The 25137-nt window shown below is 45.3% G+C and overlaps 1 protein-coding gene across 3 annotated transcripts in view; it reads left to right on the plus strand.

The window, feature by feature from the left end:
* Positions 1–25137, plus strand: part of ptprz1b (protein tyrosine phosphatase receptor type Z1b) — a 97274-nt gene that overhangs the window by 60696 nt on the left and 11441 nt on the right. For 2 of the 3 annotated variants that reach the window (XM_054739493.2, XM_054739494.2), the window contains exons 3-18: positions 1221–1400; positions 9359–9510; positions 9591–9686; positions 9769–9835; positions 11133–11290; positions 11865–12015; positions 14333–14517; positions 15476–15602; positions 15678–15712; positions 15996–16424; positions 16518–16689; positions 16796–16993; positions 17641–18969; positions 24626–24770; positions 24853–24944; positions 25021–25106. In XM_054739493.2, the coding sequence (XP_054595468.2) occupies positions 1221–1400; positions 9359–9510; positions 9591–9686; positions 9769–9835; positions 11133–11290; positions 11865–12015; positions 14333–14517; positions 15476–15602; positions 15678–15712; positions 15996–16424; positions 16518–16689; positions 16796–16993; positions 17641–18969; positions 24626–24770; positions 24853–24944; positions 25021–25106 (3602 nt within the window). The remainder of the gene's footprint in view (positions 1–1220; positions 1401–9358; positions 9511–9590; positions 9687–9768; positions 9836–11132; positions 11291–11864; positions 12016–14332; positions 14518–15475; positions 15603–15677; positions 15713–15995; positions 16425–16517; positions 16690–16795; positions 16994–17640; positions 18970–24625; positions 24771–24852; positions 24945–25020; positions 25107–25137) is intronic. The other variant, XM_015955030.3, reaches the window with a different exon arrangement.

The raw sequence follows: 25137 nt of genomic DNA on the forward strand, positions 1-25137 counted from the left end.
TAAGGATACAACAGCAGGATACCCCTGGTGGGAGCTGGAATCGAACCCGTGACCCTCCGATCATGAGGCAACCCGCTCTACCACCTGAGCTACTGCTGACCTTATGTATATCAACAAATGCTGCTAAAGGGATGTGACCTGAACATATGTGGTGTCCTCCACCCTCCTCTTAAGCCACTTTCACATTTGGCCCGTTCCGGGCTAGATGGCATGAGTCCGGGTCCCACACCATCAGGTTTTGTTCACACAGACTTCTCAGGAACGCAGAAATCTTCGAGCATGTGGGTAGGGCAAAAAATGCACAGAGAAATCTGTGGTGTCGGACGTGAGCATTGTTGCTTTTGGAGGCTCTGACTTTGATATTGCATCCAGACTTGCTGTGTCTGTATATATGTCGATGGTCTGTCCTCGCTTGGGGCAGCTCAAGCCTCGGCAGTGCTGTCTGTGTGTGTGTGTGCGTGTGTGTGCGCACGCCTCACAGCATGGCTCAGTGAAAGAGACAGAGAAGTAGAGAGAGAGACAGCTACACTTAGAGGCAGTTTAACTCCACAGTATCCAGCGTGATATGAATTGTGCTGGCTGATTCTACCAGCCAATCGGAGGCTCCCTCTAACGGTAGGTGTGATATTGAGCTGGCCAGTCATTGGGCAGTGAGTGTGTTGGACCAGATCAGCCCGAAGCAGACTGTCTTGGGATAAGGGCTGAAAAAACGGCTGGTTGAGCACGGAAAAAAAAACCAGTCTACCCAGATGTGAATACAATAAACCATACCTGGCGCGACCGAGCCCGTTCTAACGTAAAAGCGGCAATAGGAAGCTAAAATCCTATTGTAGCTCCCTGTTAAAAACACAGATGTTCATGAATGGAGCCCTCTGTCCTTCTTCTTCATGAATATCCTGCATGTGTCAGTACACTACCCAGATGCTTGCAAATGTGCCTAAATGCAGTAAGCAGAATAGTTCCAACACAATCCACGGGTGGCAGCGTTGTGCTGTAAAGATCACAAGAGGGGAAAAAGGGGAAACAGACATGGCAGCCCTTTTTGAGAAGAAACAGTTGGCAAGAGTATAAAGTACCAGTATGAACACATTGATGATGCTTTTCCTTCCTGCTTGTGTTTAATTAGGTTTATATCAGGATGTTCATCAGTGAACTGTTGCAACAGCAGAGTTTAAACAGCGTCTAGAATAACTAAACCAGATTTTATTTATTTTACACAGGTAGCCTTAACCAGCGGAGCTGGGGTAAGAAGTACCCATCCTGTAACGGAGCCAGACAGTCTCCCGTGGACATTGATGAGATGTTTACACAGGTCAGGTTGCAGTTCCAGAACCTACAGCTGGAGGGCTGGGACAAGCCGACCTCCGAGTTCACCACCATCCAAAACAATGGGAAGACCGGTACGTTGGTAACAGTCCACAGTTTCATCCTGAATATTTATGCTAAACAAGCATAACATGTCTTTTGTAATGTGAAAATGTACATTCACCCAAAAAATCTTAAGAGCTTTGTGTCCAAGAAGACATGTTTGGTCGTCTCTTTGCAGGAAATCAAAGTTTTCGCTTGGACTTCTTGTGCTTGTGATGCTGCAGATTTATTTTATGGGAAAAGATTTTCACATTTTGATGCTTTAAAGCACTGCATCGTAATCCCTAGCCATGAAAGGAAGATTAACTTCTCAGATGCAAGAATAAAGAAAAAAAAGACATCATTCATAACCCAAAGGTTAATGATAGGGAGGGGAGCGGGGGTTTAAAGTGGAAAGAGTGAGGCAGAGAGAAAAGAAGAAGACAAAAGAGACTTGGTAATTGAGAAAAAGCAACCAGAGTGATGGCAGCATCAAGAGATCATGTAGTAAACGAGAGAGGGTCGATGCTGAGAGGCAGACGAAGCTGAGCGAGAGAGAAGAGGCTACAAAAGAGCAGGATGAATATAGAGGGAGGAGACTGAGGGGGACGAGAGGACGATGTGAAGAGACATGAAGGGATGTCTGAACTGATAAACAGATGAAAGCTGTCTGAGCTACAGGATCGTTACCATCACTCCGATACCACCAGGACTAGAGAGCTGGTGTGTGTGTGTGTGTTTGATCTATCTGTTACTACGTTTAAAATTATGTTTGTTTGTTTTTTACTTTTTGAAGCCAGTGATGAAATCTGGTATGGAACATCAGACACTTGGATAGAAATAAGCTAAACAACATTATATAAAACAGTCTTTTTATTATTTTTATGAAGAACATGCCTTCCAATATTCAGTGATTTACTCCGCTGCTTTCAGGCATAAATTAAGATTTTACTCCCTCTGTGGCTGGTTTAAATCAGTCACTCCACAGACCTGCAGGAGCCTCATGGCGTTTCTCAGCTGTTAGAGATTTCTCGCCTGAAATTACTCATCTAACTCTGAGAGCTACATCCAGCCTGTGGTCTGCCTTTTCCCAGAAGCCCCTCACAAAAAGGCCCTTTTTATATAACGGCTCTGTTGGGATGAACATCTGATAAGGAGCTGTTATTTGCCTCGTTGGTTAGCATGGCTGGAGTATTTATACGTTCTAGTTCAAGCACGCTTTCAGAAATGTGAGGAAGTATGTTGGCATAGAAAATACAAACACCTACTCACCTCCAAACCTGTACGCATCAGACCTGAAGTGTTGGAAGGGGATACCTAATTTTTGTCTTAACTGTTTGAATAAAAGATAAAAAAAATACACCTTAAAATAAATTAACTTATGCATCTTACTAATAAAATCTGAAACGGGAAAAGTTTGCATTTATTTATCATAGTTGCTTTAGTTGGTAAACTGTCACAAAAATCCTATACGAGTAGCATGTGGGGAAAAAAATAGGATTTGATTCGCTCTTTCCTGCAGGCTTACACCACAAAATGGGGGAGGCGATACGGTACACTAAGAGCCAGACAAGATTTGCAAATTTTAAGACTGAATTTTATTGGAGAACTCAGGCCAGGTGCTTCCAACACACATCCAGTGTTATCGAAATAAATCGTTGTTCGGTCAGAAAGAAGGCGGTAAAACCTGCTGCTGCCACCTAACGGTCAGAGTTTGAATTGCCCCACATAAAACTATTATCTGTTTGCCTGTAAATTCTAAATAAAATATTGATTCAATATCAAAAAACAAAACACAGCAATTCAGGATGTTCAATATTGGCTTTTTACCCGATATCCAATATACCGATATTGTCTGACACTATCATTTCCGATATTGATACAAACGGATACCGATGCATGCTGTGTCCCCCTCTCATAAAAAAAGAGAAACTAAATCATCCCATGTCACCATCATGGATGTTTAAAAAAATAACGTTCTGTGACCCAAACACATAGTGAGGGTCTGCTGGGAACGCCTGGCAAAGAACCTGTCAAGACTGTCTTCAACTCCCTCCTCCTGCAGAGCTTTGACCGCGTCCCGAGAGCAGTGGGGGACATTGACTCCGAGTGGGCCTTGTTCCACTCTGCGATTGTTGAGGCGGCTGTTGCTAGCTGTGGTCGCAAGGTGGCCGGTGTCAGTCGTGGTGGCAACCCCAGTACCCGCTGGTGGACACCAGAGGTTCGGGCAGCCGTCAGGCTGAAAAAGGAGGCCTACAGGGCGTGGCTGGTCTGTGGGTCTCCAGAGGCAGCAGACAGGTACCGGATAGCCAAGCGGGGTGCAGCAGTGGCAGTTGCCGAGGCAAAATCTCGGGCGTGAGAGGAGTTTGGTGAAGCCATGAAGAAAGATGATCGATCGGCTCCAAAGAGGTTCTGGCAAACTGTCCGGCGCCTCAGGAGAGGAAGGCAGCAACTCACTCACACTCTTTACAGGGTGGATGGGGAGCTGCTGACGTCAACTGGGGCTATAGTCGGACGGTGGAAGGAATACTTTGAGGAGCTCCTCAATCCCACCTACGCAGATTCCGAGGAGGAGCCAGAGCCGGGAGTTCTGGGGATGGACTGTCCAATCTCGGGGGCAGAAGTTGCTGAGGTAGTCAAACAACTACACAGCGGCGGAGCCCCGGGGGTGGATGAGATTCGTACTGGGTATCTCAAGGCTATGGATGTTGTAGGGCTGTCATGGTTGACACGTCTGTGCAACATTGCGTGGTCATTGGGGGCAGTTCCTGTGGAGTGGCAGACCGGGGTGGTGGTCCCCATCTTTAAGAAGGGTGACCTGAGGGTGTGTTCCAACTATAGGGGGATCACACTCCTCAGCCTCCCTGGAAAGGTCTACTCCAAGGTACTGGAGAGGAGGGTCCGATCGATAGTTGAATCTCAGATTGAGGAGAAGCAATGTGGTTTTCGTCCTGGCCGTGGAATTGTGGACCCGCTTTGTACCCTTGCAAGGGTGATGGAGGGGGCATGGGAGTTTGCCCAAACAATCCACATGTGTTTTGTGGATTTGGAGAAGGCTTATGACCGTGTCCCCAGGGGCACCCTGTGGGGGACGCTCCAGGAGTATGGGGTGGGTGGCTTTCTGTTAAGGGCCATTCAGTCCCTTTACCAGAGGAGCGTGAGTTTGGTCCTCATAGCCGGTAGTAAGTCGGACCTGTTCCTGGTGAGGGTTGGACTCCGCCAGGGCTGCCCTTTGTCACTGGTTCTGTTCATTACCTTTATGGACAGAATTTCTAGGTGCAGCCATGGTGTGGAGTGTGTCAAGTTTGGTGGCAGGAGAATCTCCTCTCTGCTTTTTTGCGGATGATATGGTCCTCCTAGCTTCATCCAGCTCTGACCTTCAGCTCTTGCTGGATAGGTTCGCGGCCGAGTGTGAAGCGGCTGGGATGAGGATCAGCACCTCCAAATCTGAGACCATGGTTCTCGACCGGAAAAGGGTGGCTTGCCAACTCAGGGTCGGGAGAGAGGTCCTACCTCAAGTGGAGGAGTTTAAGTATCTCGGGGTCTTGTTCACGAGTGAGGGTAGGAGGGATCAGGAGATCGACAGGCGGATTGGTTCGGCGTCTGCAGTGATGCGGAAGCTGAGCCGATTTGTCGTGGTGAAGAGGGAGCTGAGCCAGAAAGCCAGGCTCTCGATTTACCGGTCGATCTACGTCCCAATCCTCACCTATGGTCATGAGCTTTGGGTAATGACCGAAAGAACAAGATCGCGGATACAAGCAGCCGAAATGAGTTTCCTCTGTAGGGTGGCCGGGCTCAGCCTTAGAGATAAGGTGAGGAGCTCGGACATTCAGGAAGGACTCAGAGTAGAACCGCTGCTCCTCCGCATCGAAATGAGTCAGTTGAGGTGGTTTGGGCATCTGGTCAGGATGCCTCCTGGACGCCTCCCTGGGGAGGTGTTTCGGGCATGTCCTGCCGGCAGGAGGCCCCCGGGCCGACCCAGGACACGTTGGAGAGGTTACATCTCCAATCTGGTCCGGGAACACCTTGGGGTCCTGCCGGAGGAGCTGGTGGAGGTGGCCGGGGAGAGGACAGTCTGGAGCTCCCTAGTTGGGATGCTGTCCCCGCGACCCGGACCCGGATAAGCGGAGGAAGACGACGATGTTCTGTGAAATCTAGGGGTTGTATCAACTAGTCGACTAGTCGACTTCACTGCTCTGTACTGACTTTGTATGCCTTTCAGCGACTAGTCGCTGTCACGTAAAAATGACCGACAAGATGCAGTCCTCGGAAAAGGCAGCAGGTGATGAGCCCCTGCGCATCGGGAGGCTATCTGACGCCCGCTGTAAATCGGATATTTGACCGAATAGTGACCTTTACCCTCTTGCAATTTAACCTTCCCCTTACCCCCATCCTAATCTTAACCAGCTTGCGCATGCAAAGCGCTGATCGTTAACGCGCTCCAGACATCTACGTCCTGCGCACGGCCACAGTAACATTATCAAATTAGGTGTCGCCACCTCAAAAACAAATTTAACACGCAATCATTCATGTCGGCTCATTTCCTTTTATATGTTCTGTCTTTTATTTGTGTCTGATGTGTGGAGTGGAGCGCATCACCTGTTTTGTCCTCCGGCAATTTCACCTCACCGGTCCGGCCGGCGCGCAGCTCGCACTCCGCTGTTTTTGGGGTTGATAGATCTTTTGGAACTGCATTTCAAAGGTAACTCATAAAGTGAATATATATGAAGCCATGTAACAGTTTTTCTTTAGGATTGAGAGGAGATGCAGGAAGATAATAAACAGTGACAGGACAGAAAATGTCAAATAAAACAAGTTAGTTTATGTACCTGGCGGTTGCAACAAACAGACACCATTGAAGGTAATCAGAAGTGAGGAACAGAAAATGAAATAATTATTTTAATGTTTAGAGCAGCAGGAACTCAGAGAGTGCAGGCACATCAGTGGATTTGTGGCCGCTGCGCAGGGGTGGGGGGGTGGGGGGCTGAAGCAGGGGAACAGTAAAGATGCAGAAACTATAATTGTTAAAAGAGATGTTTAGCTTTGAAAGTGTGGGCGCAATTTTAATTGTCAAAAACTCCAGCGAACCAACCAATCCACCCCCCACCCCACCCACCCCCGTGCGTCAGAAAAATAAACGCTTGGTCACCCATCGTCAGTTTTAGCCGCTTCAGGTATATGATGTCATCAACGACTAGTCAAAGTCAATTAGATTTTCATTACTTGACTGTCGACTTTAAAAAATATTAAGTCATGCAGTCCCTAGTGAAAAATAACAACTACTTCAATTTAAGTAATAATAGGAAAAGTGCCATATTTATTTAGTCCTCCCCATCCCCACACATTTCTCTCCTCCTGCTCCCTCACATCATCACTCAAACATGCACATAGGACCTTGGGGGGTGGACAAGTCAGGGGGTGCGGGTATGGACCCCATTTCCGCATTCCTGTGGCAACCTGCCCCCCAATTTTATTTGCACCTTAAACACTTCCACCAACGACATTCCACGCAAACACACACTTAGGGCCTTGGGAGTGAGCACATTCAACGGCATTTGGCAGGGGGGTTTCTCAGCCTCATCCCAAGTGCTGGTGCCCACTTCCAATTTTTAACTGCACTTAGACACTGAGGGCTGTGGGTGCAAGTGGGGTGGTGTTGTGGCATCAGCTAGCATAGGCCAGACAATGCCCGCACTGCCTGCTCACCACAGCCGTGGAATACACCTCATCAACACACACTAACACTATATTGGAGCAGGCAGAGAGAGACTAGGGGTCTTAACACACCTCAGTTGTTGCTTGGTTTCCTGGGGCTGGAGGCTAGGAGGGAGATATGGCCGTCTGATTGGGGTCTGGTGTGGTGGGTTGCTGTGCTCAGCGTTGGGCGGGGGAGCCTGCTCATCAGCACCCCAGCAGAAAGGGTTGAACTCTGGAAACCGGTAATGGTCGTACCCCATGTGCAGCAGTACCGGGACCAGAGTGAATAGGGTGTGTATGGGGAGCATGAGTGGGTGTCCGGCATGCATTTTTGTAAGTCTTTGGTTGTATGTGTATGTGTGAGCATGAGGGAGGGAGTGTGTGACTGTGTTTGTGTATGACTGTATATGTCAGGTGGGGCCTTTGGCTCCTCCCTTCTCCTGGGACTGCTTTTGATGATATAGATCTTCATCTACCCTCTCCCTGCCACACCTGGTGTGGAGTGCAGTGCCTTGGTCTGCCTGGGTCGTGACTCCCAGGTCAGGGAGTTTAAGATTTTTGGCGTCTGCCTGACCAATCCCGGTGGCTGCCTGGTGGGGTCTGGATCCCTGCTGGGTCCCTGGCGGGGGTGGTCGGCTAGGGGGTGGGAGGCTGCGGGCAGGCCTGTGGGCTTACCGCCAATATCTCCCGGGACTCTGCCGGCTGCTGGTTGTGGCCCCCTGGGGCGATCCTCTGTGCCTCTCGAGGGGAGCAGGGGCTTTTCTGGTCGCAGTCTCCCTATAGTTCCTGTGTTCTGGGGCAGCTCCTGGATCTCTGGGACTTGGAGCTCCCTCCATCTCCTGCCCATCTTTAGGAGGCAGATCTGTGGCCCCTCACACTCTCTATTGGACGCTCCTATAGATAAACCTTACATAAACAAGCGCGTGTACACACAGGTGCTCACATGGTGCTCTCATAAGTATGGACTTGGGCACATTCAATGCATGTCTTAAGGCTTTGGTGGGCACTTAATGCACTGTGATTTATTATCGTGTGATTGTTCAGTTAAACAATGTTGATTATATACTTCTTCATCAAGTTGACGCAGTAATTGCTTGATCTTGTTGTATTGTTGTTGTGTCCCATTATTTTTTTGTTTTTGTTTTTTTCTTCTTTTCTCTTTCTGCAGGTCTAGAAGCAGACTCTTGTTCATTATTGTTTATTTCTGTAGACCCCCCCCACCCCCACCCCCACCCCACCCCCCCACCCACACACACACACGCCTTTTGTCTCTTCCTTTCTCTTTCACCTCTGTCTCCGTGTCTGGTCGGAATTATAAAGCGTTCAACAACAATAACAATAAAGTTTTAAGTATCAGGCGTGACATTAAAAGCAGACGCTTTGATGCTCCACCTGAGAGTAAATCTGTAAGGCTTGTCACCAGCATTCAGATATCAATTCTGTTTGCTTCACAGCCAGACAGGACACGTGAAAAAAAAAATACTCCAGCGAACCAACCTATCCCTCCCGTCGGAAAAATAAACGCTTGGTCACCCATCGTCAGTTTTAGCCGCTTCATGTATATGATGTCATCAATGACTAGTCAAAGTCGATTAGATTTTCATTACTTGACTGTCGACTTTAAAAAATATTAAGTCATGCATCTTAGGTGTGTTCTTGCTGTGCGTTATTTCTAATTCCATGTTGTAGTTCTTTTTTAAAACACAGAAACGGTTTTGTTACCTGTAATTGACGCTACAGTTTCGCCAACAGCTGCCGGCTTCTTCAGGCTGACGCTGATGGTGGCGCGTCACTTCCTTCTCCGTTTATTAAGTCATGCAGCCCCTAGTGAAAAATAACAACTACTTCAATTTGAGTAATAATAGGAAAAGTGCCATATTTATTTAGTCCTCAGCAGTTGAATCTAAAACTAGACTTCAGATATGTTATATTTAGACATTTTAAGAGAGAGGAGAAGTAGCTGAGGAGTTTTATGTATAATATGTGTATGGTATGTAAAATTTGTGTCGTTAAAAGACTGAAACTCGAGACCAATATTTTCCCGATATTAAATTTTGACGCCGATAACAGCCAACATTAATGGTGGACTGATGACATCAAACACTCTTAATGGTAATATTTTCTTACATCTCTACTATTATCTTTGCTGGATCAATCGTGTTTTCATTTGAATTATAATTGATCACAATTACTCGAGGACTGGTTGTAATATGGTGTCTGGCTTCATCCAGAACAAAGCCTTCTACTAAACCTTACATTTCAGTTTTGATGGTTGCCATTTTCCCAGTTCTTTAGTGTTTTGTTTATATTTCAGTGGTCATTAATGTGGATGGAGAGTTCTTTGTGAGTGGAGGAGGGCTGAGCTCCAGGTTTCGTGTAGCCAGCCTTCACTTCCACTGGGGGCGCTGCAACACAACATCAGCGGGGTCAGAACACAGCCTGAATGGGATGAAATACCCACTGGAAGTAAGGAGCAGCAGTATCTTCTCGTGTGTACCTGTAAACTCTTCATGGAGATAACATGTGTGATGCTGGCTGTTGCTCAGATGCAGATCTACTGTTACAATCCTCATGATTTCCAAAGTTTGGATGATGCCATTAAAGGAGGAGGGAGGATCACTGCCTTGGCTGTTCTCTTTGAGGTAAGATGGCCTGATTATGACATTGAATAGTTTAGTTTAACCTAAAAATCCCATAAAACCAAAATAATTACTTTTTCTGCAGGTCAGCCTGGACGATAACGAGAACTTCCTTCCTGTTCAGGAGGCCATCGAGTCTGTCAGCAGGTTTGGTGGGTCATTCAAACAGAAATAATCATGAACAACAGTGTTTATGTCCAACATGCATATGTAAACTACCAATGCAGGAACCTGATCACCACAGCGTTCAGATGTTCACACACACTAGACAAACGACAGCTAAGAAATAAGCTGTAACAATGTAAAACTATCTACTCAAAGATGTGTGAGTGAGTCAGAAAGATCAGACTATGGCGGACCATCAGAGCTTAGGCCATCGCCAATAATCTGAGAAATTACTAATACGCGAAGAGGGGTAAAATGCAAGAGTTTTCCTGCCTAAACAAGAGACTTGACAGGTGTGGAACAAATGGAGTCAGTCAGTGTGTTTACATTCACATCAGAAAACCAAAGTATTGCCCTAAAAAGACTCACATTGTTTGCTTTTATTCATATAAACGAGTTAGTCTGGCAGAAGGCGGACTGGTTCTAATTGATCTTAAGCACCCAGATAATGCGGTAGCAATCCGAAGACATTCTGCAAACAGGTTAGCCAAACTAAACAGGTAGGACGTCACGGAAGTGATGATTAAAAATATGTTTAAAATGAGAAAAAAATTGTATTTAATTGTGATTAAGAAAAATAATGTAAGGAAAGGGAGGGAGAAAATGAATAGGAAAGTGGGAAATCAGTGGATCGCGAGAAAAGGCAGAATAAGTAGAAAGAGCTGAATAAGGAAAGGGTGATGACGAAGGTCACGCAAAAGTCAGACCTACTGTACCGGCGTAGAACAAACTTTATTTGAGAGGCCGGTTTTCTAACATGCATGTAAGCTAGGATAAATACTCACAGCTTATTACAATAAAATCAACCTGGATCGTGAGAGAGTTGTGTTGCTGTTAGGTCCTAGTTCCTGAGACAGGAGCGCCAGAGCTTTTTGTCCCTTCATTCTCGAGACAACTGCAAATGTGCGATGAGCAAATGTGTTAAAAAAAAGAGCAAACTTGTTTTTTTAAATAAAATTTTTTATAAGGCGGCAATAATCCTGTTTGGTCTAGGTTCCGTTAGCTATTAGTTTATCAATCTAGTTAGCATTAAACTCTGTTTCTCCTAACTCAGGTGGTTCAAAAGGCAGGTAATTTTTAACCAAAAACAAAATAAAACAAAAACAAAAAAGAATTGTCCCCTTTAGACAGTAATGAAAATTTTTAATCCTAGTCAACTTTATTCTTATTTATGTTGCAGATTTACTTATGTATTTCTAAAGAAAAACATGTTGTTGTTTTTGACAGCAGCTTATTGACACTATTTACAGAAAAGTTTAATTTGATTTTTGCCGTTCCCACCAGGTAAGAGCGGGTCAGTGGAAGCTTTCACGCTGCGGTCCCTGCTGCCGAACATCACAGATAAATACTACATCTACAACGGCTCCCTGACCTCTCCTCCCTGCTCCGAGTCGGTAGAGTGGATCGTCTTTAAACACACTGCGGCCATATCAGAAACACAGGTCAATAAACATTCAGTTGTTACCTTGTTTTAGCTTTGAAAGCATAAAGCAACATTTATTTTTCCTTTTTTTTTTAGCTTAAAAAGCAGCCGTGCCTGTGGTTGTGGCTGGTTTCATGCTAACTGTTTTCACGTTGACACACACAAGAAAGATGAATGTTAAAGAGGGAAGAGACGTGTTATATTGAAGCGATGTGAAGTGGCAGGTTGAGTCAGAATGTCTGATCACAGCACACCTTTCTGTTATGGTGATCTGGTTGAAAATGGCAACACAAGCAGCATCAGGAGGTCTGCGCTGCTTCTGTGGACATATCAGTGAGTAAAGACGAGGCCAAAATGCTCTATGCGTGCGTGTGTGTTTTGGCTCGAGTGAAGCAGGATGGCACCAGAATGTTCACGCTAACCAAAAATAGTGCAGCGCTGTCTCCCTCTGCCTCATCCTGGCACCGACACAAGCCTCTTACACATCGTTACAGGCAGCAGCAGCTTTTTGCTTCTTTGAGACATGTTCGTTTCATTTTTCATTTTCGCTGTCCTGAACTTCTTTCACACCTCTTCTGTCTGTGCTCCACCAGCTGGAGGTGTTTTGCGAGGTGATGACCATGGAACAGGCTGGTTATGTAATGCTGACGGATTATCTGCAGAACAACTTCAGGGAGCAGCAGCAGCAATTTATGGGTCAGGTGTTTGCCTCCTACACCGGAGTCGAGGATGTGCTCACCCAAAGTATGTCATCACCTGTTTTCTAACCAAAACCTTCTCACTGACTTGCTACTTTTTATAAACGTCTGTGAACATGAAAGCATCTTCAGCAGGATTTAAAAACCATTCACGATCTGAGGAACTCTCACATTCAGGGGCAGGCTGGTCCAGAGACAGAGCTGCAGCTGGTTTTCTGTCGGGATCTGGGAGAATCCAACAGGAAGTAGTTGGTGGACCTGGTTCTGGTTTGGGTCTTGCTGGAGTGTGACAGTGCAGCAGTTCCATTAGATATGTTGGAGCTAAGCAGTTCAGAAACTTAGATCTCCCGTCAATAAATATTTGACCCTGATCCTGAAGTGAAGAGGAAGCCACGTCAATGAGGTCAGAGAGGAAGTTAGTTAGCGTTAGCCTCACGATCAGAGACACCATATATGTAGATGCAAAGTGGACTGGCACCGCCATGTTGGATGGGTCCCCAATCGCCCCCAGTGCATTTATTACTACTGAGGAAGGTGTTCACCCAACTAAAAAACATGTTTTATTATGATTTTTAACAACGTCAGACCTGCGGTGTGGCAAGATAATCAAAATATAATAAAATTAATTTAACTCATTCACTGCCAGCTGTTTCCTGATCAGTAAAGCCCTTCGCTGCCAGTGTTTCTCAGCATTTTTTTTAAAAGTCACAGAATGTTGTGCTCTAGGATGATGTCAACGCCAAAACTACCAAAACAAAGAGTAAACTCACCTCTTACATCAGGAAGAATCTGCGCGTTTCGAGCGTTATCCGTTCTTTCATAATCCGTTGTTGAATTGCGATCAGCAGAAGCTTTTCCGGTTCGCGCCTCACTTTTTTTACAGCAGCGGCCAAAAACGATCTCTTAACACATGGATTTTCTGCTTCCTGATCACGTGACGTATGACATATGCAGATGAAGATCGGCTTTAGAGCTGGGATGTTTGTTCACACGGTGTGGGGACTCGTTCTGATGCCCACACAGTAAAAAAATGCAAATGACTAAAGTCGTCATTGGCAGTGAATGAGTTAATTTAATCCCATCAGGTAGGCTAGAAAAGTCAACAGTAATCCCACATGATCTATTTTCAATAGTGTGGCTGTTGTTGCAACAATACGTGGGCTGCACAAAACATGGGCAAAGTTGCTCACCCTGTGTTGATTCCAGTTGGGTTTGGAGAGTAAGAAACCCACCCAAAATGGCGGCGACACTGTTTTGCTCTCCCGCACCCAATGGCTCATCCACATATTCATGTCTATCCTCGCGATGGCAGCAGAGTTGTCCACACTCACCACTGTCTGATGGTCTCTGGAGGGGAAATCCAAGGTGTTTGAAAGCTGGTAGGAAATTGATTGGACAATTTTATGCAAATATTTCAAACACAGTCCAAAAGGGTTCAAATGAAGGCAACTGGACTTCTATGGTATCTTGAAGATGTTTCACTTCTCATTCGAGGAGCTTTGTCAATTCTGACTGGAAAATGGGAGAGTCAAGCTGTGGCTGTCTATTGTTGTTTCCCAAATTCCCGTCAGAATTGACACAATTCATTCAGATTTTCTGTGTAAAATAGTTCCTTTTTACAGCCGTAGTTGGTAAAAACCATTTCACATCACTTGTTTACTCACTGGCTGACTTCTACATGTAAAACAACTTATTAGTGAATCCATTTGAGTTGATCAGCAAATCTGAACTACTCACAGCATGCTATTTTTTCCATTATTAAAACCTTCTGTCTGGGTTTGAATTATGCAGAATTAGGTATGAAAAACTGAATTTCTCTGCAGGAATCAACATAGATGTTACATTAATAACACACTTTTTTATCTTCTGAGTGAAAAATGACACCTTTCATCTGTTCTTTCACTGTGGTGGAAAGCCGGTCCTCCAACACCATCAAGAGCATCAGAGAGAAATCCATGATTCTCCCTGTTTCCATAATGTCGACCCAGTTCCAAATTGGATGTTTTGGGTTACCAGGGAGTTCGACTTTGTAGTTCAGTGGCTTTGCTCCTCTCAGCAATTTATGTTGCAGCTCTTTTTGAAATTGAAATAAAGTGTTCAAAAATTCAGAAAAGGCGTGTTTTTGCTCTAAACACACACACACACACACACACACACACACACACACACACACACACACACACACACAACCAAGCCTTTTAATTCACAATTCCGTATATTCTGATCCCTGTCAGGCTGATTAACATCAAGTTACCTCTGAACTCTTTGAACTTGAAGCATCACTTCTTTGTTTGGCATTTGGAGATATTCACTCTTAAATCCTGTCATCTTTGGACTTTATTCCTCCTTCATCTCTGTTTCAGCTTGTACCTCGGAGCCACAGAACGTTCAGGCTGATGCCCAGAACGACACCACCATCGTGGTGATGTGGGAGCGTCCTCGTGTGGTGTTTGACACCGCCATCGACTGGTACACTGTCACATACCAGAGCCTCCAAGGCAAGCAGCCGAACAAGCAAGAGTACAGGACCGATGGAGACCAAGACGTGGTACAAAACATCTCCGCACATCTCAGAACAAAAAAACACCCCATAACAAAAATGGCTCATCCATGCAATTTCATCCCATGTTACATCATTATCTACACTCTTCACTGGTACATTTGACACATAAATAGTTATTTGGGAGATATTACAGTAATATCCCCCCCTCCTGCAGCTAAATGCCGACGAATAAAATGTTCGAAAATAGAAATCACTTCTTCAGTCAACTTTTATTCAGGACATAAAATATCTGGCCTATACCATGGTTGTTTTTTTTAAATCAAACCAGAATCATTAACAAAAACTAAAAACTGTGAGGAAAAAAACAGTCTTCCTGTTTCCACAGAATTTAAAAGGTTCATTCTCAGCCAGGAGCTGCAGATCAGATGCATCTATTAGCTAACCCTCTGGAGCATATGTGTGTGTTAACACAATGAAGAAATATATCATCAGTGATTTTTGAGTTGCAGCTGTTACCGACCATCAGTCTGAGTGTTAACCCCTTAGCACTCCAGCGTTCCGCCCATGGTACAAAACCCAACCGTGTTCATTAAACCTAGAAATGTAAGGTGTTAAAGGTCATTTCCAAACAATCTGTAAACCGTTTTTTTTTTACGGAAAGAAAGGATAATTCATGTGTGGAAAATATTTCAGATGGCTGATGATCTTCTCAGAAGTGGTCATCCCCCTAAAAGTTCAGTGGTCAGTATTTAGCAAAATGACAAGTGCATCTCAGACTAATGGCCTCAATTATCTTTTTAAAGATTTCAGTTCGTGACAGGAAACTTAGAAAACCACTGATCAAATTTCCCCCTCCAATAAAAATAAACAAATAAAATACAAAACTCAACCTAACTAAAAGAAAACAATTTAATTGACAGACAGATGCAATAGAAAGTTTTTCTGAATTTACTGCTTCCTTTGGTTTGAACACTATGAACTGAGCCATGTGTGCTCTCCACAGGGGGCCATAATCTCCAACCTGCAGGCCAACGTCAGCTACGTGATCCAGGTGGTGGCTGTGTGCACCAACGGCCTCAGAGGACGGTGGAGTGATCAGATCATCGTGGACATGCCTCTAGAAGACCCCGGTACTGACTCACACCAGTTCACTGTTGGGACTTTTTACAGTTTGGTCTTTAACAGACGTTTCTCTCTGGTTCTAGAAATGGATTCGTCTCCTGACGGCAACCCAAAGGAGGTAAATTTCAATTACCGTAGTTTGCATTTGCACTTGAATTCAGTCTCATCTTCAAATGTGATTATTGTGCAAATGAGCAACTTAATGTTGGCTAAGGCTTATCGGTGGAGACCAGTGGTGTGTTGGACTTGTAGTTTAGGGGAAAAGCAGCCGCTTTGGGGGGATTTTAATTTTCTTGAGCACATGTTTATTTTACGACCTCAGCTAATTTGTTTTCTTAGAGAAAAGAGAAATGAAAATACAGTGTTTAAAGAAACATAAAAACATTTTATTCTGTCTTTAGGTGATAAATGCTGCTGGATGGAAGAAGATCCAGAACAAAGTGGATTTGTTTGCAGAAGATCAAAGTCCAGTGGAGGAGATCCCAAGAGTTTACCAAAATAAACAACCTGCACTCAGCCCAAACCAGCCCACAGGCCCAGCCCACACAAACTCACACATCCCAGTTCAGACTGAAGTGCCGTCAACCTCTCAGGATCCCTCTGGAACTCCGAGCCCAAACATGCCTGATCAGAACTGGATAGAGGGGCACCAGCTGACCCCTGAACATCATCCTTTTACAAGTTCAGGTTTTGAAAGCAACAGTGCAATTTGGGTTGGCCGGGTGTCTGAGCAGCCAGGCTTTCTTTTTCCAGTGATTCGGACCTCCACACTGCCGCCAGTCCATCGGCAAATCACAGAAGAGGCGTCGTTGTCAGTGCTGCCCCCTGAGGTCAGAATTGGTTTTCATTGACTAAGTTAAGTCATTTCTAAATTTAAACATATCCCAAAAATACCCAAGGGTTTGTTTCTCTTCTGTTCACAGTCAAGAGATCATGATCCACCAAACCACGAAGGAGAAAATGAACCCCCTAAGTCCGACTTGTCCACACCTCCTATAAAGGAAGTCACAGATATCTTCTATGAAGACACGGTCACCAGCTCTCCCCTGGAAGCGGGCACCAACCCAGCATCAGAGCTCACTTCAGTGGTGCCAGGTCAGATTTAACACAATGTTTAAACCTGGTTTGCCACATAACGCTGTGTCACATCCTACCATACTTCCCTCACATGACATCATCTTCATCCTCATTTTGTCCACAGATCAAAGAGGCTCACCATCGACCTCCAAAGATGCTAAAGAAAATCCGATCAGCTCAGATTCCTCCACCCCATCCTCAGTTTGGACAAAGGAAATCATTACGACAGCTGGCAATGCTCTGACCGACTCGGTCTACAAATCATTCACCACCTCGTCTTTGCTCAGAGTGCTGATGCACACCACTCAGCCCCTGTTCAACGGTAAGACTCTGAAAACCCATCCCAACTATCCACTTCCTTTAGAAGGTGGCTGGGAATGTTCTGATTTCCTTCAACATCAGCGCTCTCTAAATGTTCCTCTTTTTTGGAAGACAGCTGGACATGATTCCTGTCAATGGTTGCCTTTCTCTAAAAACCACTGCTGTGTTCTGTCACTTTGGGGCATTTTGTGAGGTGACGTGATATGGTTATGTTGGTAGTGGTAGCGCTGGTGGCTGAGAGGATTAAGGAGATGCAGCTTGTGACTGGTGTGATAATCAGGGGCCATGGCATACTCTACAGCGGTTAAACCTTTGGCTAGTTTTTCTGCATGTTACTCGAAGAGATCAGTGTTTTCCCACCTCATGATAATCAGCTACTTGAGTCCTCTCAAGTTTTGGTGATTAGCATCTACTTCTGGGACTTTTTTCCTGCCTGCATTCCTTTCTGTGGCCCAACAGCACTCCCTGGTGGTTGTTCTTTTCTTCTGTCCTGAACAAAAGCAGACTTCTCTTTAAGCGGGCCTCATCTTTTCATCTTCACTGTTAGATGAGTTAGCCTTGGCTTGCCTAAACCTAAAAGACGTCTTTTCTGACCCCCAAAAAGGTAGATTTGAAAGGCAACGTGCTTTTGTTTGGCTTTCCTTGCAGTAAAGACAACAACATCTGGGACTGAGGACTCAGCATTTGATCAGTCGTCCGACTTCACAAATACTCCCAACCATCTAAGACCATTGACCCTTATGAACTCCACCATCTCTTTTTCTCATGGACCTCGCTCTACTGAGGGGAATAAGGTTGTGGTAACACCTCCATTGGTCAAACCCTTCAGTCAATCCACCGACATCTCCTATCTGTCCCCTGTGCTTCAAAAATACAAACTCCCTGAGGATAAGTCTTTGAATTCTTCACAGATAAATATGGAGCAGCTTCCAGGGTCTTCAACTGTTGGCTCTCAGGGAAACCCTCATTTCTACCCCTCCCATTATTCTTCGAGTATTGCCCATTTAACTACAACATCCACTGTTGAGGAAAATACTCAAAGCATTCATTGGATTCAGAACACACTTGAATCGTCAGAACATGATCACGGTGAGGAAGAAGCCAGCACAGACAGAGATGAGTATGATCTCAGCATCTTAGGTCTGGGTTCATCAGATGGCCTGACAGAGAGTGGATCAGGCTTTGGCCACAGCAACAATGCATTTGGTCACGATCAAGAGGCTGAAGTTCACTTTACATTTTCTTCTTTTTTGAACTCAGCTGTAAGCTTCAGCATGGAGGACACAAGGGGAAAGAGCAAATCCCTTACAAATGACATTCCCATGGAAAGGGATCCATTTAGAGATGGGGGCATTGGGGGAACAGGGGTCAAGAGAGACGACTTTGAGATGAGTGGAGAGGAGGAAGACACCGTAGACACTGAGAAGGTTCTCAATGCATTGTATGAAGAAACAAAGAAGAACCAAAGTGTTGCTGTGACAGGTTCTGGTATGCCGACAGAAACAGAGACTGAAGGTAAAGAGGAACCCACAGCTGGAAGTACAATATATAGTGGAAGTGGCAGTGGGGCTGAGGACACCAGTGGTTCTGGGGAACATGCTACATCTGATGATCAACTCAGTCCAAAGGACGTCGTTGATCATCAAGACATTTTCAAAGCTGTAGAAGAAAAAGAATTCAAGAGCAACAGAAGGAAAAATAGCCATGACGATTTAGGATCTGAAAGACAAATCATTCAGCAGCTGCTGGCAGGTTCACCTCCAGGAGTCTCCCCGGGCAATGAGCACAGTCAGGTTCAAAACACAAGTCGTGATGACCCGAATCCTTCTGAAGACCAAAAGGTAGACGATAAAAGACATGGAGCTCTTAATGTAGAAGTTTTAGAAGGACGTGTAACTGAAGACAGTACTGATGCTGAAAGTCATGTTCCCGAGATCCTCCTGACAAACTCTCCCAAGACACAGGAGCAAGTGGAAGGTAAACAGTCCGCCATATTGTTTTCTGCTCAGATCTACAGAGTTATGGTAAATGGCCTGTATTTGATATAGCACCTTCTAGAGTCCTGAACCCCCCAAGGTGCTTTACAACACAATCAGTCATTCACCCATTCACACACACATTCACACCCTGGTGGTGATGAGCTACTATGTAGCTACAGCAGCCCTAGGGCGCACTGACAGAGGCGAGGCTGCCGAACATTGGCACCACCGGTCCCTCCCAACACCACCAGCAGGCAAGGTGGGTTAAGTGTCTTGCCCAAGGGCACAACAACAGCAACAGACTGAGCGAGGCTCGAACCTGCAATCTTCCGATCACGGAGCGAGCACTTAACTCCTGTGCCACCATCGCCCAGTAAGTTAACCTTTAGTTAGTGGCCATTTACCATCATATCTATTCCCACTATGATGAAGCATCGGGTTTTAAACAAACATCTGTGCATTTAGACAATCTGAAGCTGAACAGCCTCATGAAGGCCAGAACAACAGCCATCACTGACATAAATTTGTTATTTTATGCATGTGAAAATATTTAGAAAAGAGACTGAATGGCCAGTTATTTTTTTTAAGGAATGATTTTATTTAGGGGCAGCTGTAGCTCAGAAGGGAGAGCGAGTTGTAGGTTTGATCCCGGGTCCTGCCAGAGCATGCTGCAGTTGTGTTTTTGGGCAAGACACTTAACCCACCTTGCCTTCTGGTGGTGGGAAGGGACCGGTGTGGTGCCAATGTTCAGCATGCAGTCTCACCTACATCAGTGTGCATCAGGGCAGCTGTGGCTACATAGCTCATCATCACCTGTGTGTGTGTGTGTGTGTGTGTGTGTGTGTGTGTGTGTGTGTGTGTGTGTGTGTGTGTGTGTGTGTGTGTGTGTGTGTGTGTGTGTGTGTGTGTGTGTGTGTGTGTGTGTGTTAACCCAGAATTTCAAATGCCAGTCAAATGTAATACAAATTCCCTGTGGAAATATTTCAAAAAGGCTTTGATACCACTAATCAAAAGAACTTGAAATAGTATTTTGTAACCACAGTAATTATTCTGGTCTGGCAGCAGCCAATCTGCTTTAGCTTAGCATAAACAATGGAAGTTATTCCTGGTGAGCTCAATAATCATGTCGACTACAAATGAAAAGTAAGAAGTAACACAAAGGATGTCCAGGAGCCGATGTAGACTTGGGACTACGTTACGACAGAGCAACGCTGTTACCCGCCGCTGCGTGGTGCATGGATGTAACACAGCACTCGAAAAAGCCTCACACAAATTTAGGGAGCTTATTGCTGATTTAGTTTGGGATTCACACACCTTAGTGCTAGCTGTGTTCAAACTAGCTGTTAGCTTATCAATCCCATAGTAAAGCACATTTCTTTAGAGCCTGTTCAGGACTCTATCTGCAATAGAGGAGATAATTATTATTCACTGAATCCCTGTTAGACAGAAACACTAATACTAAAACTAATTTAAGCAGAAATCAAATATGTCAACAATGCTTATTTTAGACAAGTATTTGTTCCTTTTAATGTCTCACCTTCAGGTGATTCATCTTAAGTGATAACATTTTTCAAATGAGGAAATATGAAGGTTTGAGATCCATGTTGAAAAGATATAAACAGTCCAGTTGCTGCTCTTGATTGACTTAGTTTATTTTTTAAACCCATGTTTATGCTGTTGCGAGTCCCACATGCCAAAGACAGTGGCAAGTACGGGGTCAGAAGGTGAGCCACACTGGACTGGCTTGTGCGAGCAAAATCAACCAGTCGACAGGAGTTGGGCTGCAGGTCAAAAAAACTGTGGTCAGAAACAAGGGTCACACAAGGGTCACAGGGACAAGAGGACAGAACTGGGCGAAGGGTCAGGAGACTGACCCCACCTCTTTGCCCCACCCCTGGCTTGGAAAGATGGGATTGGAGGAGAACAGAATGAAGACAAGCCCATCAGATCCAGAAGCCCTCTCGGGAACATTGGAGAGAAACTGAAGAATGCTGCAAAAGATGATGCAATGACCTGTGTTAAGAAGGAAAATGACACCAAATGTTTTGTGTTGAGCTACAAAGTGTGTGTCTGGTAAATGACCCCATGACCTTAAGCTGGTCCAGGAAGGGTATATAAGAACAGCTCTGAACAGCAGAGAGAGATTGAGAGATTCGACAGCAGCTGGGGCAGAGGACAAGAAGAGACAGAGCAGATTTGGAGGGGTCATCCCCCGTCCTGCTGGATGGGGGATGACAGGCAGTTTTTTGGAGAGAAGCAGAGCTAGACAAGTGAGTTCTTGGGGAGATTCTGAGAAGACAAGAGCTGGTGTAAACTAACTCTTATTTAATCATTTTGAACTAATTCCTCCGTGGGGGATAGCAGTTGTTTTTTCATCTACCCATTTTTGTATTTAGATTTTGTAATAAACCTTTTTTGAAAAAGAAACATAATCCTGATTATTTCAGGTTTTCTCTAAAGCTTCACGAGTGGGGGCTCTGATCATTAATTGCACAGAGGTAAGCACATTAATTATGGGTTCTGGAATTATCAGGACTTACTTTACGGTTTGTGACAGATTAATATAAAGAAACCTTAAGATAACGGGATTGCTTAAAAAGAAGTGAGCTACTACAGAAGGAAAGGTCTTACATATTATTTCACCTTTAAAATAAAAGATATGATTCTAACTTAGGACGCCCAAACCAGGATCTAATACCATAATACTCACCGACATCCCCATCGAACCCTGATGGATGCACCGTCTCATAAGTTCTAACGGAACTGGGTTTTAAAGGAACCGGTAAATGGGACGGGCACACGACATGGCGCGCCAAACGTGGGGCTACGGAGTGAAGGTCTAAATATTAGATACCGGGCTATCCGACGTAGAACTGTCTTTTAGGCTGATAAAAGCTTGCGCGCTAAGGACCTATTAAGCTTATAACCTTGGAGTGAAAACCGCACCAGTTTCTCGAAAAGGAAAGAAATCTGGGAGAACGGACGATCAACTTAAAAAGGTATAAAGAAAATACGGCATTCCGACGCAAGAAAAGCCAAGGATAAAAGCTAGGCAAAAAATAAAAATAAATAAAGAATAAGAAAAACTTTTAACCAGCCATGGCAGATAGATCTTTCAATATCCTGTAACCGGAGCTTTCAGAATGAGGCTGGAAAAGCTAGTATGGAGCTGCGGCGGGGCGCTGTCCGGGTGCTGAGGCACAAGTGAGATGCGATTAAACGTCATGGCTGGATCAAAATCTAGTGAAGGACTGATATGTAAGAATCTGTGTGACTTGGGCCTCGTTTCTGGTAACACGGGGAGGTATTTGTCACGAACTGTAAAGTAATCATGTTTCCTAGCTTCATAGAATCTCATGTCGGGCATCGTCACGCGCAATGGAGGCTAGAAGCCGGGAACATGTTTAATGTGTGAACCTCTGTGCTTAAGGGCTCCGTGAGGGGAGAAACCGTGCCGCCTGTAAAGGACGGACTTATAACTGGGAGCATTGGAACTCTGCTCCAATTAAACTTTGTTTTTAGAGGATCTGCTTGAAACAAGCACCTAGCTTCCGCTCTCGGCAGCCTGCAGATATGAGAAGCCACAGCTGAACAGAGAAAAAGCACTCAGTCAGCTGAGCAACAACAGACAAGCAGGATGTGGTGACATCACCCCTCCCCCTACTAGTTCTGTTGAGAAGGGAGAGTCCTGAACTAACAGCTCCGTATGATTCTGACCTGACAGACAGCTACACTAATAATGCGTAAGCATTTTTAACCTCGCTACATATGGTGTTGTAGGCAGGATCCATGTAGTGCTGTCAAGTAGGTCCATGGATGTGAAGTTTGTGGCACCCTGCGCGGGAGTACGAGGACGCGCTGGTGGAAAGAGGGGGGAAGGTGTGACAGTGTGAGCGTTCTGTCACAATGTCTTGATTGATAATGCATACTGGCCATTTGGCTAAGGGGATGTCCCTTTGGCTGAGTGGTTAGAGCGTATGACTCCCACCCCGGGAGTCTCGGGATCGAATCCCGCCCGGGCCCTCATTAATCCACCTTGCCACACTTTACAGTTTTTAGCGTAAGCTTCCCACCTGCAGCTACAAGCAGAGTTAGCTTGTTGCTGTTCAGGTGTGTGAGGAGAATATTTGAAGCTCTGCAGTAAAAGATGTCTTCAGTCTGGAGGGAGAGAGTCTCTGCTTGAAGGTGGAGACTGAGATGTTCCAACCAGCAGCTCAGCTGACCAGATGGCAGTAGAAACTGGTGGAGAAGCAGGAACCCAGTTCTGAACCCTCATGAACAAACATCTGGTTCTTCAGAGACTGAAGTGAGTGATGATGATGATGATGATGGTGTGTATCTGGACTCTGAGCTAGTCAGACTCTGGGTCTGAGACTGGAGATGAAGATGATCCAGAGGAGGAGGCAGCCCCACCCCAAAGAAGGCTGTTGCAGTCCCCTGGCTAGATTTTTCTCGCATGGGGGATGTTGCGAGTCCCACATGCCAAAGACAGTGGCAAGTACGGGGTCAGAAGGTGAGCCACACTGGACTGGCTTGTGCGAGCAAAATCAACCAGTCGACAGGAGTTGGGCTGCAGGTCAAAAAAACTGTGGTCAGAAACAAGGGTCACACAAGGGTCACAGGGACAAGAGGACAGAACTGGGCGAAGGGTCAGGAGACTGACCCCACCTCTTTGCCCCACCCCTGGCTTGGAAAGATGGGATTGGAGGAGAACAGAATGAAGACAAGCCCATCAGATCCAGAAGCCCTCTCGGGAACATTGGAGAGAAACTGAAGAATGCTGCAAAAGATGATGCAATGACCTGTGTTAAGAAGGAAAATGACACCAAATGTTTTGTGTTGAGCTACAAAGTGTGTGTCTGGTAAATGACCCCATGACCTTAAGCTGGTCCAGGAAGGGTATATAAGAACAGCTCTGAACAGCAGAGAGAGATTGAGAGATTCGACAGCAGCTGGGGCAGAGGACAAGAAGAGACAGAGCAGATTTGGAGGGGTCATCCCCCGTCCTGCTGGATGGGGGATGACAGGCAGTTTTTTGGAGAGAAGCAGAGCTAGACAAGTGAGTTCTTGGGGAGATTCTGAGAAGACAAGAGCTGGTGTAAACTAACTCTTATTTAATCATTTTGAACTAATTCCTCCGTGGGGGATAGCAGTTGTTTTTTCATCTACCCATTTTTGTATTTAGATTTTGTAATAAACCTTTTTTGAAAAAGAAACATAATCCTGATTATTTCAGGTTTTCTCTAAAGCTTCACGAGTGGGGGCTCTGATCATTAATTGCACAGAGGTAAGCACATTAATTATGGGTTCTGGAATTATCAGGACTTACTTTACGGTTTGTGACAGATTAATATAAAGAAACCTTAAGATAACGGGATTGCTTAAAAAGAAGTGAGCTACTACAGAAGGAAAGGTCTTACATATTATTTCACCTTTAAAATAAAAGATATGATTCTAACTTAGGACGCCCAAACCAGGATCTAATACCATAATACTCACCGACATCCCCATCGAACCCTGATGGATGCACCGTCTCATAAGTTCTAACGGAACTGGGTTTTAAAGGAACCGGTAAATGGGACGGGCACACGACAATGCTGTTCCTTTTGGCCTGAGAAGTAGTTGGTTTTATGAGACTTACTTCTTGTTTTCAGAACGCAGCAACAGCAGCCACGAGTCTCGGGTTGGGCTTGTTGAAGGTGTGGAGAAGGAGAAGAGGACCGTGGTTCCTCTGGCTGTTGTCTCCACTCTCACCATCCTTTGTCTGCTGGTACTCGTGGGAATCCTCATCTACTGGAGGTGCGAACCAGAACAAACACACCCTGTTGTTTATGCGTCATTCTTACCTCTAACTTCCTCACTGATTCTGATCCGATCACAGAAACTGTTTCCAAGCAGTTAATTTTTACCCGGACGACACCGCTACGCCTAAAGTTCTGTCTGTTCCATCCACACCGCTGCTGCTGGCCACAGGTAGAACACCCAGACTGGCTTCAACATAACAGCAGACGTTACACGTGGTTAATTAAAACACGGTCTGGTGTTGCAGACGGCCACGAGCCGCTCACTCTGAAGCAGTTTGTGAAGCATGTCATGGAGCTCCACGGAACCAACACATTCTCCAAGGAGTTTGAGGTGAGTGAGATTTTTGAATCGAGTTCAGAAT

Source organism: Nothobranchius furzeri, chromosome 1, assembly GCF_043380555.1.
Source record: "Nothobranchius furzeri strain GRZ-AD chromosome 1, NfurGRZ-RIMD1, whole genome shotgun sequence".
Taxonomy (NCBI): domain Eukaryota; kingdom Metazoa; phylum Chordata; class Actinopteri; order Cyprinodontiformes; family Nothobranchiidae; genus Nothobranchius; species Nothobranchius furzeri.